This window comes from Cyrtonyx montezumae, unplaced genomic scaffold (assembly GCF_038088225.1).
Source record: "Cyrtonyx montezumae isolate F1298 unplaced genomic scaffold, pur_monq_1.0 scaffold_3, whole genome shotgun sequence".
Taxonomy (NCBI): Eukaryota; Metazoa; Chordata; class Aves; order Galliformes; family Odontophoridae; genus Cyrtonyx; species Cyrtonyx montezumae.
In genome coordinates, this window is record NW_027072034.1 from 116,017,431 (window position 1) to 116,038,311 (window position 20,881).

Below are 20,881 nucleotides of genomic sequence, written 5' to 3' on the forward strand. Positions count from 1 at the left end.
GCACCTAAATGCACATAGTAACAAATACCATCAAGATCCTACAGAGCTGAGTAAATTGTGTGAGTAAACAGCCAGGTTAACATTGTAGAAGTTAGGCTCAACAACAACAAGCAATGGAGAATGAATGCTCAGAATGTAATCTTCATCTCCTTTTCTTCAAAACAAAGCACCTTTCCAAAGCATCATTAGGCTCGTTTGCTGCCATTGCAGAAATTACCTCATTCCTGAGAGCTGCACAAATTCCAGAGCTGCTGCTGTGCATCAGCAAAGCACTAACCAGGAATAGCTTTCATTGCCAAGTGGCTGGTGATAAACAGAATTCAGCGCTGCCAGGTATTTTAAAGGAAATAAAGTGTATTCTTTGCTTCAAATGTCATATGACAAGGACTTTCTGGTGTTATCCAGAAACCCATCCTTCTATAATATCAGTGTAGCACTTCAGAGACACTGTGTTGGTTTGACTGAACCTGTGAGATCACAGTCATCTACAAAGGTGATATGTAGACACTGATGATTCACTGTTGAGGCCATTAACAATGTCTTTCTCTGTAACACATACAAATACAAATGATATAAAATAAAGATTTACTAAACCACTTATGCTCCGTACTTAATATAATTGGAGGCTTTCACAAGGTAAGGAATCGTGTGTCCCTTATGAAACCATCATCTGGGACAGACTGAATTATAGATCCTTCTGTATGAACAAAAACACCTGGATGTCTATAGTAACAAAAAAATGCCATCTGATCTTTCAGCACTTAGCAATTACTATTCAAAGGCATAAGATTTCTGGAAATGGATTATTTTCAGTATCAAATTCACATTCACTTGATTTCTTTGTATGCTACACAAAATGATCCTGTTACAATCCAATTTCTCATATTCACATTCACAGAGAATTTACTATTTGGTTTTGTAGCCATGAAAAGAAGCAGTGAGATGCTGAAATGCATGAGTCCAGTAGTACAAAACTATGGTTTACACAGTCTCTTTCTGTGTACTCCATGAATGGAATTCTGAACACTAGAATCCTAGTGTAGGTGCAAACGCTCACCTTTTATATTTCAAAGCACTGATCAAACACGCTTCAGATAGACAGAATAAAGCAGCTGGGAGGGCTATGGCTATTTCTAGCTCTAACACTAGCTAACTTAAATAACCTTGACCAAACCATTTTATCTGTATTTGTCTTACTTTCACCATGTGTGAAAATGAGGCAATGATGTTTATTCACCTTTTAAACGTTTTTAAAATCCACCGATTAAGGTCACCATTCAGATCCATCCAAACACTGCTTTTTAGAAGCTCACCCATACGTAACTCAACCACTGGGAAAGTTACAAATTTAAGCAAAATAACACATTGTGGTAAACATAATAAATCACAAGTAGCAGTTTCTCAGACATAGAACTAACAGTTCAGTAAATACAGTAAAAATGCGCTTGTTTTCATAGGGGTGAAAATAGGCTACTATTTTCAAGCTAGAAGTTAATACATGCCATCACTGCAGAGAACCCCTGAAATCTTTTTTAAGCAATACTTTAACAGTTATATAAAACATACTGGCAAGTAGATCATCCAAGCAGGCCCCACAGCCTACTGAAAGTATATGGCACAGGGTTCAGAGGCTACATGAGACCAACTTTCCTAGCCAAACAAGTAAAATCACAACACTTCCAGGCACTGAAACACTTTTCTTTAGACTTCAGGAGAAGCAGATGTGAGGCTGACTACACACTGAATAAAAAGAGAATATAGAAAAGAAAATAGCGGTAAAAAACATAAGCTCAGTTTGCGTTTTATCTGGAGTCATTCTTTCACCTCAACACTGGCTTTCTAGTATTACCACCTTCATCTGAAGATCAGTACAAATCTTCAAATAATCAGTTCATTTTCATGTGTGCTTCAGATCGCTCTGCTAAGCAAACTGGTGCAATATTTTGATCTTCATTTTACTTTGGGGTTTAAGTTCTGAGTCATCATCATTTATTTTTCTCCAAGCCTTCAGTTTGTGTTTTCTGTTTTTCTTCCTGGATGTGTCATAACAACTGAATTGTACCACCCCAGTAAAACGGTAAAGCCCAGCAGACATCTGCCAGTGACAAAATACTGTGCTCTCACTCTGATTCCCCACACATTCCACTCTTCACACAACTTTTCTCGCATCCTCTCAGTAAAGTGGTACAGCCTAGTAAGCAATTTCTTTTCATTCTGCACAACATTCTGCCAACACTAACACAGAGATGAAGCAATAAATCAAGAGTTGCCTCAGAGAAGAGGCTACTTGCCTTGCATGTTCTCTTTCTAGCCCAGTTTTTATCAATATTCCCAACAGGTTAACCTCCCTGAAGTCAGTGACTTCCCTGTAGGTAGGCTATCTGCTAGTTCTGGGTCAACGCTGTGTTAATTAACTTTGGAGATATTTTTTGTTTTTTAGAATTGCAAAGTAATTTTGATTTGGGAAAATCAATTGAGAGACTTTATACTTTTTCCAATTTAATAGAAACTGCTCAAAAGCTTCCAACATTTGTGAAGAAAAGGCTGATGGAAAAAAATAATCTCTGAGCTTTGAAATCTCCGTTCTTCATTTATAAGACTCACTATTGTGGTTTATTTATTTTCAAAACAGTCATTATACATCAGAATTGCATGCAAGAGAAACAGAGGTGAGAATGAGTAGTTACAGAAAAGCATTAAAACCAAGGCAGAAAATGTTTCATCTCAAAAGTGGTAAAAATGATGGATCAAAAGAAAACATAATTTAAGGTAGAGGGGACTTTAAAAGTTACTATTAAAGTTCTGTATTTGGCAGCTACCTTACCTGAACTAGGACTTTGATTCCTTTGAGGGTGAATCATGTTTGAACCAGGTTTCAAGGACAGTTCTCCTCTCACAAACGCACAGCACTTGCAATTGCATCCAATTTTTCTTACGAGATCAGGGTTGGGCAGTGATTACACTGTGTGCTAGCAATTGCATGTGGGTGGATAGCTATATAAGTATCAGTCCTGAAGTCCTGGGTAGCTCAGACTGTGAAGCACACTGCTATGGAGCTCTTCAGAAGTACTCACTGCAGTCCACCTAACCACAAAGTAGCCACATCTTGCTTAACTTCAATTTCAGCAAAGACAAAGAAAGAATGTTTAAGAGAAATCCTCCCCTTAGCAGCCAGATGGGGAAAAGCCAGTATGGGAAGGTTGCTTCAGTTACAGCAGCAGAAAAAATGACAGCAGCCATTCTAAGAAACAGAAGAGTTGCCCGATGACAACTTCTAAAGATTATCACATGGAAGGTATAAAAGTAAAAATTGTGGCAGCCTAGCTCTTTGGAAATTTGAACTGATAGATACTTAACCCTGGACTGATACTTAGATCTACCTCTACTGAAAAGATTCAGAACCTGGAAGCCTGAAATTTTCATTTCGAGGAAGCAGAAAGGTTTCACAACAAGACAGCCATAAAGTTAAGAGAAAGAGTTAATTTTTCTTCTGGACATTCTTCTACTCTTATTGTCAGAAATTATCCAGGTGTTTTATCTGCATCTTTCTCCCATCCTTTAACAGAAGAAAAACAAAACAAAACAAAAAACTATCAAAAAGAGTTACATTTAGGTGTGGTTAAATTATAACAAATTTAGGGCAGAGATTAATATTAGAAAGTGTCAGGCAATCTAAAGTTTAGGTGTTGCTTCCTGATTCAGCTATTAGCATCACTGTCAATATTGTGGTGCCAAACAGCCGTAATTTATGTGCATGATTAACAGACTTTTTGTTTTGCTGCTCAGTTGTTAATAGTGTTGTGGGATATTTAGTTTGTTTTTGCAAAACTATTTAATTTTCAAACACTTACATACACTGCATGCAATAAGGCAGTATGAATTGTTCTTTAGGGATTGGGCTGCCCCTCACTGATTCAAGCTTGAGCTTTACCAGATGCCATATCCAGAAGAGCTAATACTTGTTTTTTTCTTCTGCTACATTCACTAAGTATAGTTTTTATATAATTGTACCAGAGCACTGAGACAATAATGAACGAATGGCCCATGTAAAATTCTGGAAATATTTCAGCAATGTTTGTGAGGCAGTGAATCAAAATGAGCAAGATATGGGACATGGTGCAACAATGTTTAGTTTCTTTGGAAAGAGCAAGTATTCTATCAGAGATATTTTATCATTCATTTTTTCATTCATTCAGCCAGTATGGTGTCTAATGTGAAGATGTACAATATGAAATAATAAATTAAGAACATCTGTTCTATTAGGAAACAAATGTATTACTCAATAATTATTACCAGTTTCAACACTGAAATGTTAACAGTACATATGATTTTTTAAAGGCTTTGCTTCTTAGCCATTTAAAGGGTATTGGTTTGAAACAGTGTAGTTGCCAGTGGTACAGTAACATTATTAACAGGAGCATTATTTATCCTTAGATCACCCCTCTCCTGTTCTCTCAAACCAAGAAGAAATGATTTCTGAATTTCCTAATGATCTTGCAAGATAAACATTGAAATTTATTAGATCTAGAAATAATTACATTAAAAAGAGCATTATATTTTTTTAATTCTAGTGCTAAGAACATAAACCTTTCCTAAGTCCTACTTATCAGTACAATGACGTCATCCTGGAGTAGAGAATAGGATAATCTTCCTTGTTGCTGTGTTACTGAAGAATGGCAAGGAGTTCTGATGAATATCCTGCTCATTGTGCATATATATTTAATTACAGCCACTCCTTGCTTTTACACTGGATGGAACAAACTGTAGATTTTAAAAGTCATATATTGTTTTCAGTATTTCTGGTATCTTTTCTCCCTATAGTACTGCAACATGTTCCAAGCATTTTTCAATGCTTCCACTCTGCTCTTTGCCTTCACTCCACCAGCTGTCACTACAGTGACATTTCCAAAGCATGAAGCTAACAAAGAGCAGGGTAGAGCTTAACTGCTTAAGCTGTGGAGATCAGTAGTGGTATTTTAAAATATCAACAGAACTCTGTGTATTGGGAGCAATTTCTGATATCATAACTTCAATAGGCAGCAGTGTTTATTTACCATACAAGCAGTTGCACAGAATATGTTTCGGTTGTTTTAGAAACTCTTAAAAGGTTACTGAACTATAGTACACAGACATTTGATGATTCTCTATCATGCTTAATTTAAACCAGAAATTAAGAAAGTCTAGCCTGATTAATACTAAGAAATTTCTGCATAGACAATTAAGAAGCTATTAATAATATAGAAAGGAGGCCAAAGTACAGAAGTGATATTTGAGAAGTGTTACTTCCTGATTTGCACATATTCTCTACCAACGTAGTTAAAGCTATTAAAGGCAGCACCTGTCACCTGGGGTATTCTCAGCAGATGCTGCATAGCTGCTAGTTCTGCACACAGAGAAATACAGACAAGCAAAGAGACTCATACAGGCCAATACTATGCAGCTATTTCCCATGTCAAACTTTGGTTTATGCTTTCCATACTAAGATTAGGAAAAAAAAAACAACAAAGATGATGTTTATGTTGATTGTTTTTCATTGCCACTAATTCCAAATGAGAGATATGTTAAATGTATCTGATCTACAAAAAATATTGCTCTTAAGTTATATAGAGAAAACTGTACGCAATCGTTTATTTTTATGTTTTTAATCTTTAGAGTGATCACAGTTGACTGTATAACAGTTTTATGATACTAGATAGAAAGCAAAAACAATTATAAAGTTTTAATTGATAACAACTTTTTTAACGACATGCTGTCTAACTGCTGGAGGCATAAACAAAGGATACCTAGAATGCTGGAATGAATTTAGGAAATTCATTAGAAAAGTTATTAAGTGACATTACAAAGAAGACAAGAAGCATTGTATGAGAAGCATATGCAAATGACAGATGAGGAAAGATTGCAAATAATTAAACAAAATCATGAGGTATGTAGTTGAGACAATCATTTAGAAGATAAGAAGAGAAAACAGACTCATTTTAGGCAAATTGACTTCATTTCACTTTCTATTATGATTTCATCCTGGATGCTAACCTGAAACTTTTCTGAATTTCAAAAAGGAGGAGACTGAGATCTGCAGAATTAGTGTCATCTTGGCTAAGACCCTTCAGCTGGAAACCTCACATAATCAGCCACTCTCACTAAACTTGCTGAACTTCTGTAGCCAGGCTGTACAGCCTCCTCGGTTTATTTCGGCACCTCCTTTTTTGGCTAGCAAAAAGGAGTTCAGAGGAATGCAAAATGAAAAACAAGGGGAAAAAATTAATCCAACTTTCCCAAACCACAGAAAACTTTCATTTGGTGTACATTTGACCGAAGTTTCAGTGAGAGCGATGAACACATTTTATCCAGAAATTACTTTGAATGGAAGGAACTCTGAGCAGTTTTGATACATGTCTGGGAGAGAAACACCATGCTGTCAGAATCTGCATCTACACTCTTAAGTGTATAAATGCTAATCGTGCAGAAGATTGCATGTATAATCACAAAATTGAATTTGAATGAACATTGTTATGAAATTTGGGTGCCTAAGGATAAAGTTACTTTGAATATGTTATAAAAAAATAATTTCTAACTCTATATCTGTGATAGTTGAAAATTACTTAATATCTCCTGGATGTAAGCCCATTCCTTTAGTTGTATGAAATTATACAGAAGAAGCAAATAAATATATTGCAAGGAGTACAATTTCTGTTGTGGAACTATTGTTTTTTAGCTATTCAATTTGGTTTATATATGTCAGTATCAGATATAAGTGTAGGATTATCTACAGTTCACTACATAAGAGCAGTTGAATGAAAAGATCAGTGATCTTATTAAGACAATTACCTTACCAGGGTTAGACCAAAGACCACTTTCCTATCTACAGCTTGACTCTTAATGTCAAGTTTGACTACTGCAGTATTAATTTCAAATACAACTAATAGCTTGTTGCTATAGAATAGGTAAATACTCACAACAAAAATATTTGAAAAGACCTTAATACTTAGGCTTATGTCAAAGAAACATGTTCAGACACAACTTGGATTCTACACTCTTGGAGAATCAAAAACTTTTAAAAAAATCTTTCAGATTTTGAGATTTAATGTTGTTTCAAGGAACTGTAGGTATTGAAGGCAAGAGATTTAAAAATGGTCATGATTTATAATGACAAATACAGAGACTATAGGAATTCTTTAGAAATATACTTCAAAAGAATTACTTATTTTTTTATTTTCTGTGATACCCCTGTGCGAGTCCTCCAATGGCCAAATACGTTTAAGGCAAGGTGGTGATTTTTTTGTTTTGTTTTGTTTTTTCACTTTTCCAGAATATCTTTCTTTTTTTAATTTTTATTTTCCATAAACACCATAGCTCCTAAGCAGAAACATATTCAGCCTGATGAAGTGTATCTCATGATGTACAAAGTCACTGGCCACGATGGGAAGAATGATCTTGTAGACTTAAGCATACCTAAAAGAGTTAACATTTACAGCTTACTAAGCTCACGCATTAGTCTACCAAAAAGATAAATTAAGAAGTCTGCAACACTGTAAGCATACTTACTCACCTGACTTCTTTTATACTGAAGTTGATTCCTCTGCTAAAATGCTTGTGGATGCACAAAGTTATGGCTCAAAACAAGTCAGTGAGCTTTTAAAAACAGCATGTGGAATTTAGAAGCTAGATCCATTCCAGAAGGAATTAGGGTCAAAAATTGAATCTTTTTGAATAAAAACTTCGGTATTACCACAGCCTTTTTATACTGATAATATTCCTACTTAACCCCGAGAACAAGCAGGGAAACAAAAGCACAGCATGACAGCCAAATAAGAGAAGCCACGAAGAAACATCTTTGACTGATGCTGAGGTTTTAATCATTAATCAAGTTTAAACTAGTTGGAAAGGAAATGGTAAAAGAACTCTTGTTACTTAGAAAAAAACTTCTCACTAAATGAAAACAAACTTTTAAGAACTTTGAACTTCCCTGAAAAGGCCATAGAGTCTTAGCAAGTGAGAACTTCAAAACATTTTCTTAGAAATCTACAATTTCTTTTAGAAATTTTGACTGGAAAGGGCATTGTCAGCCTTGTGTAAGTAGAATTACTGCAAACTTGCTTCATATATATCTTTATTGCCTACGAACACTGCCATCTTCAATGATCCCACAGTAAACGTGGTCTTGGTGTATTTCTTCCTGCACTATATTAGTGTTACTTTGCACTGAAACTTATCTTCCAACCTCCTGTTGGAATTCTATGGAGTATTTATGGAATAGAGATGCTACTGGAAGAAAGCCAGTGCAAGTGAAAGATGAATCAAGAACATCACTATATTTTTGCTAGATTTAACTAGACTTGGTTTCCAGACACAATTTGCTGTTCCTTTCACTCCAGTGACTTCATTCTCAATCCCTAATTGTTATGTGTTTTGCTTTTTCCTTTATCTTGTTAGACAAACTTAGCAGGAGCATCATGACCTCGAAGGAATGTTTGTTTTCAAGATTAGATTTTTATGTGCCCTACTGACTTAAATGTAAAGTTAACAGAACACAGGGATATAGCTAAGATATTGGCCAAACATACTTTTGTTGATGTTAGTTCAATTACTATCATTGTCACATCCTTCTGCTCTGCAAATAATTGATAGCTGAATCACATAAATATTACTGAAACTAAGTAGCATCTTTCTCTGCAAAGAGCTCACTTAATTTAGGATAAAGTTCTGTTTAACATCTGTGAAGATAAAATAAACTGACTTCAAATTTTTCTGTCTTAATTCCCCTCCAGAATGCAGTGGTAAATTTGTCCTGGTCATCAGAGATTTTGTAAGTCAATCTTAAAAAATAAAACTACACCAATAGACCAAAAGTAGCAGAAAATCAAAAATATCTTTTCTGGAATATATTTAACATTTAAAATATTGTTTGTAAGAACGATATATGCTGGACTTTAACTGAAAGCATTAACATATTTTTACAATTACTTAATCTTTTAAAATAACATGTTTCTGACTTCTAGAGGAAGGTTAAATAACTGAGACTCTAAACAAAATTACTGCACAGGTGCAATGCTGAGTCTTGTTCATTTCTTATTCTCCATTACTGCACAGAACAGTATACAAGGTTGGATGGTTGCTGACAAAGCCTTTAGTGATATCTTACTAATCAGAGCCTATAGCGCTGTAACACACTGGATAATAGACAAAAGGCACTGGAGTCAATTGTATTAGTCAAATGCAAACCCAGTGTGAGTGAGAAGTGAGTCATGCCCTTGCTGATATCTTCTTTCTCCCTCCTTTCTACTGTCGCATTTGTTTCTAATGAGGGAAGGAAACTTGCTGACATCTTTCTCTGTAATAGATTGGATGACAGCAGCCTGCTCCTAATTGCTTACACCCTATAAGGAATGCTGCCAATAGGTAGCATACGACAATTGTTGCACACATGGATCATGCAAAAGATATGAAAGAGGACATGCTTAGCCTCATTGTTATGCAACAGCCACTCAAACTTTCTGCTTCTAAATAGGTAATGTAGCAATAATAGTACCTTGATAGTCATTTGTTGTTTCCTTTCCCTTCTCAGAATACATCTGAGTACCTTGATAAAATCCTGATTACACACTGCAAGACATTGTATTTCTTGTTGTGTAATCAGAGGCATTAACTCTGAGAAGCAGTCAATCTGCTTCATATTGTACATCGTGATTCTTTTGTTCTTACTTTCTTCAAGGAATCACGTTACATCCACTGCTTGCAAATATTTCCAGATGCCACTGAGATGGTATTTACCCACTAAACTGCAATATTGGAAGACAAATCAAATGGGTGTTCATTCTCAGCCTGATGCTGAGCCCACTGAGGGCAACTGAAGTCTTTTAATTGATTTTGATAGATTTTAGATTAGGCTCTATGTAAGTAGATTCTGGCATCTGATTTGTAGTCCTGGAGATGGTAAAAGATTTCCTAGTAACATCAGAGATGCTAGAATTTCATCCAATTATGCTTTTGCATTTTTATTCATTTGGAAATTCCAAATAAATCAGAGTTTTATATTGGCTGATTTTATATTGGTAAGAAGGGTAGGGAAGGTCATAAAATGATCATCCTCCCACTAGGCACAAGGGAAAGCAGTTGTTAATTAATGTGAGAGTATATACAAGAACAGAAGAGAATATGTTCTCATTACAGATGGATGACTGTATTACTGTTGTATTCCTGGTTGCACTACAGTGGGAAATATCCAAATGTAACAATGACCTCCTGGTTTCTAATTATCTTGTCCTAAAACATGATAAACCTGCCCAATCTTGCAACAGTGAATTTCTGTCCGGCAAAGCATTTCCCTTGCCAGAGTACATATATTTTTGGCAGCATCTTACACTTTCCAGCCCTGGAATCTGATGTAAGCTTGTAAATTGTGCTTGGTTGGCAACAATTTTCACCCTCTAGAGCACTGAATTGGTGTAAAATAATACACTATATTGTTTCCCACTCTCTCTCCTCATTTTGTTCCTCAAAAGAATTCAAAATTCTAAAATTTCTGCTTCATATTCCAGCACAATTTTCGCAAAACTGTGGGTCTTTCCCTTTACACATTGCAACTGGCTTAGCAACTACTGTGTGAAGCCTAAAGGCTCTATGGCTCTATCACGTGCTTAGTAGACTTAATGGGCTTTGAAGAAGTAGTTCCATAATGAGGACAGAGTATAGTTTCTGAGTATATGTGTGTAAATTGCTACAACTGCTGTACTTGGGAAATAAGCTTAGTGGATATATATATATATATATATATAATTTAATATACATCGAAGAACAAATTTTCTCCTGAAAGTATATTTCCAAGAGGAAAAAAAAAAGAAAACATTCTTAAACTGTGTGGCAGACTACCCAATAAATATAGATAAATTAAATTAAAACAACTTTTTGGATAAATTTACATTTGTAGGCTAACCAACTTCACTGAAGTGTAAGTGTTCTTTTATTCTCCACTTGAAATGTTAAAAGTTCTCATTTTTTTCCTAACATGAGCTTCTAAATGTTAATTACTAAGAGAAAATTCTCCAAGTCAAAGTCTAATCGATTTCTCTATAGAACAGTGTTAATTGAGTGCATATGCTTTTGCTGTCCTAATCACCTAGTATTTTAAGTGGTAAGGTTGTTAACAACAAGCGAAACCTTCTTGCCTTAGACTGAGTAATTAATACAATCCAATATTCTACATAGCAGTAACCCTCATGCAATATCTCAATATTAACAAATGTATATGCTTTCATAAAGTTCCACTACTGCATACTGATAAAGCTTATCCTCCATTCTCATGCATATTAAATTAGACTTCAGAGCTAGATCATCCTTTCATTGAGCATTTATAAATGCTAATATATGCTCATTTTGATGAACACAAACAAAAATCAGCCTAAGCATAATTATTTTTTGGCACTAACAAAACATTGAAGGAAAGTGGAAGCTAAATATTAAACACTGTAGCATGCAACCATTATTTACATGAAAATCAGAATGCCTACTTTGCAAAATTTAAATCATAAGGTACTCCTGCTAAGGAACTTTAAGAAAGGTCGTAACATTTGTTTTTTTTTGCTTCTTTATTTGGTTGTATATTATCATTAGTTCACAGAAGTATCAAAATACAAGCATCTCCTACTGATTGAACATTGACTCATAATTTTCCAAATACTGATTAGAAATTCCAGAGTACTCCCGGGAAGTATTACTGATATAATACTGAGCCATTTATCTAAGATCTTAAGCAGAATGGGTGGTATGCTTTTTAGAACAAATATGGTTCATCATATTTGATCATTAAAAACGGGAATAAATGAGAATGGCTTTGTTGTACAGCAGCAGTGTATCTTTTGATTTAAGACAAATCACTCTCAGTGCAAATCATCTTGCTTTATTTAATTATCTATATGTTGTATGTGTACCCTGAGAGTAGGTCAGATAGCTTTTTCTATAGTCAAAGAAAGAACACAAGCTCTTACAGTTTATTTTGAATAATGCACCCAAAACAAACTAAGTCCTTCTTCAGACACACCGACCTGTTGACTGTCTTAAACATGACATCTAATTTTCCAATAAGGAAGCTAATGAAGATGAATCTCAGATTTACATTTGCCACCAAAATGCAGACAGCAAACAGAACTCGAGAATACTTCAACTATGAGTTCCCAGCCTGGATCCGGCACAAAACAGATTCTTGTTCTGTTATTACATTGCAATATAGCAGTGTAGACTCATTCAGGCTCCCAAAAATTCTCACTGGCTGAACTACTGCTCCACAGTATGCTTACACACATCCAGATAAACAGGTAAATGAGAAAAAGAATTTTCTATCCTACCAATTTAAAGAATAACAAATAAATAAATAAATAAATAAATAGATGGATAGATAGATGGATAGATAGATAGATAGATAGATAGATAGATAGATAGATAGATAGATAAATATACAACCCAGAAGTGCCATCAATGTTTCAAAATTGTACAAAACATGTTACCCTGATATTTTATAAGAAACATTTCTCAGGTCAAAAATACAACACATGATCAAAATCACGAGATCAAAGTCCACTAATATGTTGATAGCCTTTCATGTTACTTTAAATGCTCCAGTTATAGCTGAACGTTGACTAATATAGGTTAGGAACATAGTTTTCAGAGTTGCATTTTTTCTGACTTACAATCAAAAAAGCATCCCTGAATTCTACTGCAGGGCCTGAAAAGACACTGAAAAAGTACAGAAAATAAAAAGTCACAAAAAACCTCAACGACACATTACTCCAGTTCTTTCTAAAGTCCTCAAACTCCACTGATTTTGTTGTATCTATTCTGGGCTCTTTCTCATGTAATTTCCTCCTCTTAATGTTACAACAGTGGATTTTGATTCTCTAAAGAATATCTAGTCAGTTTGACAACTGAAACTTCTACAATCCACCTACACCAGTGATTCTGACATTGAAACTGTCAGTAGAGCAGAAGCATCAATGAAATATTTGGGGGTTGAGAAACAAACAAACAAATCAAACATAAACAAGACCTACTGAATTACTACAGTGGCTTTGCGTTGTTTAATGGGATGTGCTGTTAGTACAGAAGCCAGCTGTTTTAACTATTGGAATTCTGTAACTTGGCCTGCTTTCAGTGGGCTTCAGAATAGTGTGACTAAACTTTGTTTCTGCTTGTAGCACATGGAAAGAAACATTCACATATTTGGTACAGTAGATTAAATGAGAGCCAAAAATTCTATTAAGTAAACTTTGACCTACACGATATGAAACTTCTTTTGAGCCTTAAACTGACAAAAAAAAAGGAAAGAAACCTCCAAGGAAATCAGTGTACATCAGCAAAAAGGAATGCCCAGGATTGTTGTATGTCCACAGGCAGCACTTTGAAGGTTGAGTAAATATAAGGAACTAATTTGATAACAGCTGGAGGGGAGCACTGAAATTGTGTCAGAAATATGAGAAAAAATGATATGGGTGCCCAGTACACAGACGCTGCAGGATCAGTCAGTATCTTGAGACAATATCATCAAAAATTAAGGAACAGAATACTGATATAAAATGTGCAGAACTCTCAACCATTTACTCACATGGATTTTAGTTTACAGCTTAAATAAAGTTCTCAGGTAAATCAGTCATTATGCAGAAGAGTACTTGGGCATGTGCTCATTGTTAATAAGTGATTTAGTACAATTTACTGTGCAGGAGCATGAACATTGGCTTAGAGTTAAGTGCATCTTTTGATAATGCTCATCTAATCCTGCAGTCTTTTCATAAGAATCACAGAATTATAGAATCATAAAGATTGGAAAAGACCTCTAAGTTTATCTAGTTGCCATCACCATGCCCACTAACCACTGTCCCTCAGTGCCACATCCACATAGTTCTCGATCACCTCTGGGGATAGTGACTTCAGAACAGCCTGTGCATCAACACTCTTGCAGAGAAGAAACTTTTCCTAATATCCAGTCTGAACCTTCCCTGGTGTAACTTAAGGCCATTGCCCTCTGTTCTGTCATTATTATTTGGAATAACAAGCACATGATAAGCCAGCTGAAACTAACGAATAAATGATCCCTCCTTATTTCTACTATTATCAGTAGCATGCCAAGGGTGCAGTAGCAAACCTGTGTGCCTGTCAGCTCCTATGAAATATCATTCAAATGAAAATACTTGAATGAAAGTTTTTAGAGTATGCTTGCTTATGAGCAATTACTAGACTAAGAAAAGAAAGTTTAAATAATCAACAGTTTCTACCTGCAATTCAGCTGAATCTGTTACGAGAACAAACAGAATTTGCCCTTCTATGTTTTAAATTGGAGTAAGACAATTAAATTGGAATTATTAAATTCCAAATTTAAATTGGGAAAGCTTTGGGTATTTAACACAGTAATGACACCCCAGCTGCTATCATGATAGCTAAATTTTAAAAGCATTAGGCTGAGAGAATCTGATTAATAGGCATCAGAGAAAAAAAAATCCAGGGAAAAGCTTATAACTTATAACTTGGTGAGTGAAAATAGTCTGCGAAAAAAGAAGTCCAACAACAAATCTTTATCTTCCTATTCATAATACTTTTCAGTGATACACAGAAAACAATGTACACTCACAAATCAAAATATTACCGTAACATACTCCTGGCATGCTATTCTGTTTAGTCTTATGAAATAAATATTTTAGCAGATAATGTACAGTATAGAGGCCCTCAGTGAATTGCAGTATACCATGTAAGCATGTTTTTCTTTTTGTTTAATTTATAGTCCCCAGGAAAAAAAAAAAAGACATTTAAAAACCTATTGTCTGGGTTTACAAAGCTCATGAGGATAGTTAGTTCTTAGCTGATTGTACTGCTGGCTAAAATGTTAGACATACTTTACCACTAGAGGTCTTTCCATTCACGGATGTACTGAGGGCTCAAGGGTTCTTCAACAGTGTATATGTTTTAAGTACAAGGAACTGAAAAATGTAGTGTTGTCTTCCAATTAAGAACTGCAGACCAGGAATGTGGACATTATCCTAGAATTTCTGTATAGGAGGCAAGAATTTCTCAAAGAGAAATTGAATTTTCATCTTTGTTGATATGCCCTTTCCCTTTGTTTAGCTTGAGTAATTTCTAAAAACTGAATTCCTTGCCAAACTCTGTGAATAACTGTTCTATTCTCAGTGATAAAACTGAAGAGGAAAAAATAAAATTAAAAAAAAAATGTTAAAATAAAAAAAAATGTTGAGCTGACTGAATTGAGTTACTTCATTTTTTGGCTCTCCATGTAATTTTCTTTCCTATTTTTTTCCATATTTTGGGTTTTTATCCAGTGTGAATTGTCTCTACATGGAAACATTTAATGCCGAAAATTTCAAAACAAAACAAAACAAAACAAAATCTTTTCAGAATTTTACTGTCTGAAACCAAATTCTACCAGAATTTAAAAATAGATGTATTATGACAGCAATTATTTTATTTCTTTTGTGAATTTACTGTTCAGTTATTTTTAGCGTCATGAAAGGGCAACTACACGTCCAATTGTGCTTTATACATAGAAGGCCTGGAAATAATGGGTGTGCAATCTTTCCGTAGTATGTCAATGAAAACTCTAGTTACTAAAGAAATCAAAAATCCTTGAGAGTGTGAGAGTTCCGTGAATGAAAATGTAACTTCTTACTGGAGCTGAGTGAAAAATACAGTAAAATGTATTTTCTACAGATGCCCAGTATAAACACAAAACACAGTAAAGGCCACATTATGTTAGTCCTATTTTCTGTCTTATCCAAAGATATACAATACTCTGTCTTCACCTGCTCCATCAGCCACAATCCTATTTTTTGCTGCCTTTCGTTAGTTACTGTATTAACTTATTTCCTTCTTCTCACTAGTTTTTGAACTTGCAGATCTTACAGCCTGTGTAGTTGTACACAGTACTAATTTTCCTTTTGAATATACTCTAACTTCACACTGTAGCTTAATGTGGTCTTTCTCATTTGAAAATAATTGCCTTCTACGTTGGTATGATCTTTAATCATCAGCTACCCCAATCAGATTATGCTTAGAAGCTAGATGATAAATTTCTTTTGCAAGTCTTCTAAATGCCAGCTTGTGGCTTCCTTACTCACCGTTTTCAATGTCAAGATACTTCAATAAAATCTTGTCATAATAATTTTCCAAGAATATTTATGTTTGCTCAAATGTTTAAACTCCAACCACTCATAGGCAAAGATCAAAGCTGGCCATTTCCAGGAGTATCTTTGAAGGCTGTATCTAAGGACATAGTTGTAGATACCACATCTACCACTGACATAGTTAATTCAGATAAAAATAATACAACTTAATATGATTTCTGCTGAGATCTTTGCATTTTCTTTCTAACATGAAAACTTTCCATTTATGTTTTGAATAGGTAAGCCTACAGGGTATGGATCCAGCAGTAGACGCTTACACCACAAGGGAATAGTGGATGAATGCTGCTTCCAGAGTTGTGACCTGAGGAGGCTGGAGATGTACTGTGCTCCAATAAAGCCACCTAAATCTGCACGTTCTGTACGTGCTCAGCGCCACACTGATATGCCAAAAGCACAAAAGGTAGGCCAGGCCAAAAGACAAAGAGCTCTATTTCAGAGAAAGAGATTTACGACAAGGCTGGTAACTTAACAAACTACTGATGTGTTCTCCCTACTAGAGACACTGAGAAAACATTTGGGGAAAACGGTGTCCATGGTAGAAAATAAGGAAAGTTGTAGTGTTCTAACTCATCTCTTAAAATGTTGAATAAAAACCTACAATTGCTAAGCTACTAGTTGTGAGGCTTTATCCTGCTTCTGAGCATTAACTGACAAGTACTTACGTCATCTGATCATAAATAGTACCTAAAACCTCTTTTAAAAGAGAAATCAAACCCCGGGTGTTTAAATACTCATTTATCCAGAAAATACTCATCCTTCTTTGTAAGGAAGGGGTAGAGAGTTCTTCTTGTTTTCTTTTTATTGTGTAAATGGACATGTCATTTTCTCCTTTCATCGTTTTGACTTTTTATTTTTTTATTTACCAAAACTAAATTAAATTGATAGCTTATCTAATCCTTACATACTTCATTTTAACTATTTAATGTTTCATGTGTGTTCTCCAAGAACTTTAAATATTTATTGTTATAATTTGTATAGTTACAGAATTCAGAATATTCAGACATTTGCCTCTGTTGTACTAGATATTGTACATATATGTAGTTAAATCTCTTTTATCCTCAACAGAGCCTGTAGTTCAGCTGACACACCTTTGTCTAGGCTGCCATTAAGCTCTCCTCCAACTGTCTCTCCTGTTTGAGTTCTGAACATCTGTTTTACATGTTATCTGTCATATTCTGTAAACCTACGGTGATATATTTTATTGCTGCTGACCTTGTCTCTCCTACACATATGTTGGTCCCATTCCTGCAGTTTTCTGAAAACTTTCTCATAGAAGAAGTTAAACTGCATGAAATCCTAAGATTTCAAAGGAACCTAGGAAACAATTTCTATATACTAAATTCCTTAGCATTATTTTCATTAAATAACAACTGTAATTTTTCTAGCATTACTTCTCTTCCATAAAATAACCAAAGAAAGAGAATCCATTCCATCTCTTTCTTAAGGGCTTTCAACCTTTTGAAGTAATGGCTGTATGATACTTCCTAAGAAAGATCACTTTTGTCATGAACATCCTAGAAAAACTGCATGGTGGGTGTAGAACACATGCAGAACACAACTGTGGACAGAAATCCCTGTAGATTATTCATATCAAGGCACACGTGTATTTAAGGCGTCTAGAGAAAGAAGAAAACAGGCTTGGCCTGTAGTCTCTGCACTTCTTCCCATACTTGCTACTATGGTGATGGGTAAAATGTTATGTAACACCAAGTGAAAGGGGACAAGATACCTGCTAGTTCTTTGATAGCTCTCCATGCCATTTTCCTTAGAGGGTCAAGGAATTATGTCATTCTTTAAACAGATATATTTTTTCCTTTAAGAACCGATGCACAAAGACATTTCACAAACTGAAAGAATCAGAATAAGGCCTTTGCTTTCTGCATTAGATGAGAAAGAGGTGTTTGAGAAAAGATACTGTGTGCTGGGACTCAGCTCCCCTCCTTTAGATAAGAGAGGAGATAACAAACTTTAAGGCTTCAAGAAGCCACTTTGGACAGTTTTTAGATATTGCTCCTTGTTTGCCCTGCACGGAATCAGGGGTTGGACTCAATGATCGTTATAGGTCCCTTCCAATTCAGGATATTCTATTTTAAGAGAAAAAAAAATAGAGTGTGTGTGTAGAGTTTAAATGACCTAGTTGCAGAAGAGAGAATCCAGGAAATTAAAAGGAGAAAAAACAAGAGGTGAAAAGGACAGTAATAAGAAAATGAGGAACAAGGGGAAAAATAAGGAAGAGAATTAGATCAAAAAGGCTTAAAAGATGAAAAATACAGAAGAACTGAACAAAGTATAAAATACAGAGTTTTGAGAAAATGGGGAAGAAAACAAGATTAGAGAAAATATTCCTATTTAAGAAAAGTATACTAATAAAGAAAATGTATAGGAGCAGGAAGAAAGTGAGAATCAGAAGCAAAAAAAAAACCAAAACACAAATAAATCATAAATGCTTCTTGATGGGAAATTAGCAATAAAATAATAGAAATCTGATGGTAAAAACAAACTGATTTTTTCAGTTTGATATAATTTATAATTATAATATATATAGATAATATAATTTATGCTAGATAAGAGGAACATATAGTTAAAAGAAATAGGATGCAATAAGAAAAAATATACATCATAAATCTCTAATACATAGTTTCATACAATTATTTACTCTTTGTTACAGTAACTGCTTCCATTAAAGAAATGCTTGTACTATTCTTTGGATGTATTCTTCCAAGATGAATATGTTTAGTTAATTTTGTGTTGATATGTTTGTTACTGATTTTAACAAAAAACAAATACTATTTTTCCAAGTTGAATACTTTTTTCTGCTATAGAATATTTTCTCTCTGAATATTGTGCCATATATCAGATATAGATCTTAAACATACAGAGAGAATATATAAAATAATGTATACTATTCCTATAATTTCTTATTTAGATACAGGATCTAAGGAAGGATTAATTGCAGCACTGGAAGTTCTCATTCTTAGATTTTGTACACAATCAGTTTATTGTGCCATTCATGCAGCTTTTATTTCCAGGAATAACAGAATCTCAATAAACATACTTCTTTGGAGAAGGCTGTTCCGATTACAGGTTACATTGATGCAGACCTTTAGTTATCACATTACAAACAACTGTTGCTACACTACACACAGTAATCTGAACCACAGAACCATAGAATTACCAAGGTTGGAAATGACCTTTGAGATTATCCAGTCCAACCATCCACCTACCACCAATATTTCCCCACTAAACTGTGTATCTTAGTACCACATCTAAACATCACTTGAATGCCTCCAGGATAGTGACTCCACCACCTCCCTGGACAGCATGTTCCATGGCATCAACACTCTTTCAGAGAAGAAACTTTCCCTTATATCCAACCTGAACCTTCCCTAGTGCAATTGAAGGCCATTGCCTCCTTTTCTAACACTGTTACCCAGGAGAACAGGCCAAATATCCACCTTACCATAGCCTCCTTTCAGGTCATTGTACAGAGCAGTAAGGTCTCCCCTGAGCCTCCTCTTCTCCACACTGAACAATCCCACTTTCCTCAGCTGCTCCCACAAGATTTATGCTCCAAAACTTTCACATCTGTTTTGTTCCTTCCTGGACAAACTCCAGGGACTCAATGTCTTTCTTGTCATGAGGAGCCACAAATGAACACAGTACTCAAGGTATTGCCTCACCTGATCTAAGAATAAGGGGAAGATCACCTTCCTACTCCTGCTGGCTACACTATTTCTTACACAAGCTAGAATGCCATTGGCCTTCTTGGCTACCTAGCTACATTGCTGATTCATATTCAGCTGATAATTGACCAGAACCCCCTAAGTCCATTTCTTCCATTACAGTCTTCCAGCCACCCTGCCCCAAGCCTGTAGCATTACCAGAGGTAGTTGTGCCCAAAGTGCAGGACCCAGCACTTGGTCTGTTGAACTTCATCCCATTGGCCTCAGCCCAGCAATCCCCAGGCAGATCAACACTTCCTGCCAACTTGGTGTCATCTGCAAACTTACTGATGGTGCACTCAATTCCCTTGTCCAGACCAACAAGAATATTAAATAGAACAGGACCCAACACCAACCCCTGGCAAACACCAAGCATGACTGGTTGCTAGCTGGATTTATTTCCATTCACCACCACTCTCATGGCCCAGACTTCCACAGCTAGTTCTTTTCCCATCCAAGAGTGCACCTGTCCATGGGCTGCCAGTTTCCCCAGGAGAATACTGTGAGAGATAGTATCAAAGGCTTTGCTTAACTCTGGATAGATTATGTCAACAGCCTTTCACTCATCCACCAGGCAGGTCATTCCATCATAGAAAGAGATCATGCTGGTCAAGCAGGACTTGCCTTTCATGAACCCATGCTGGCTGGACCTGATTCCCTGGTTGTCCCAAACATGTTGTGTGATCTCTCTCATAAATAGGGATGGGAACTGAATGAGGAATCCCACAATGTCTTTGCTGATACAAGGATAGCATCAAGAATCAGTTTCAATCCAATTACAGAGACTGTATGTGTAGACTTTTCTGTTTTTGTTTGTTTGTTTGTTTGTTTGTTTTGTTTTGTTTTGTGTGTGTGTGTGTGTGTGTTTGTGTGTGTGTAGCTAGGAAAACAGGATTTTTTCTTCAGGATTGTTATTTGTTCCATTCTAAGACCTTTATTCATAATCAAATATAAAATTTTATTGAAAGCAAAGCAATAAACACT

General features: G+C 35.4%; 1 protein-coding gene across 1 annotated transcript in view; it reads left to right on the forward strand.

The window, feature by feature from the left end:
* The window catches only part of IGF1 (insulin like growth factor 1), a 48,067-nt gene that overhangs the window by 19,696 nt on the left and 7,490 nt on the right, over nucleotides 1–20,881 (forward strand). The window contains exon 3 of the mRNA XM_065743195.1: nucleotides 16,394–16,575. Within this exon, the coding sequence (XP_065599267.1) occupies nucleotides 16,394–16,575 (182 nt within the window). The remainder of the gene's footprint in view (nucleotides 1–16,393; nucleotides 16,576–20,881) is intronic.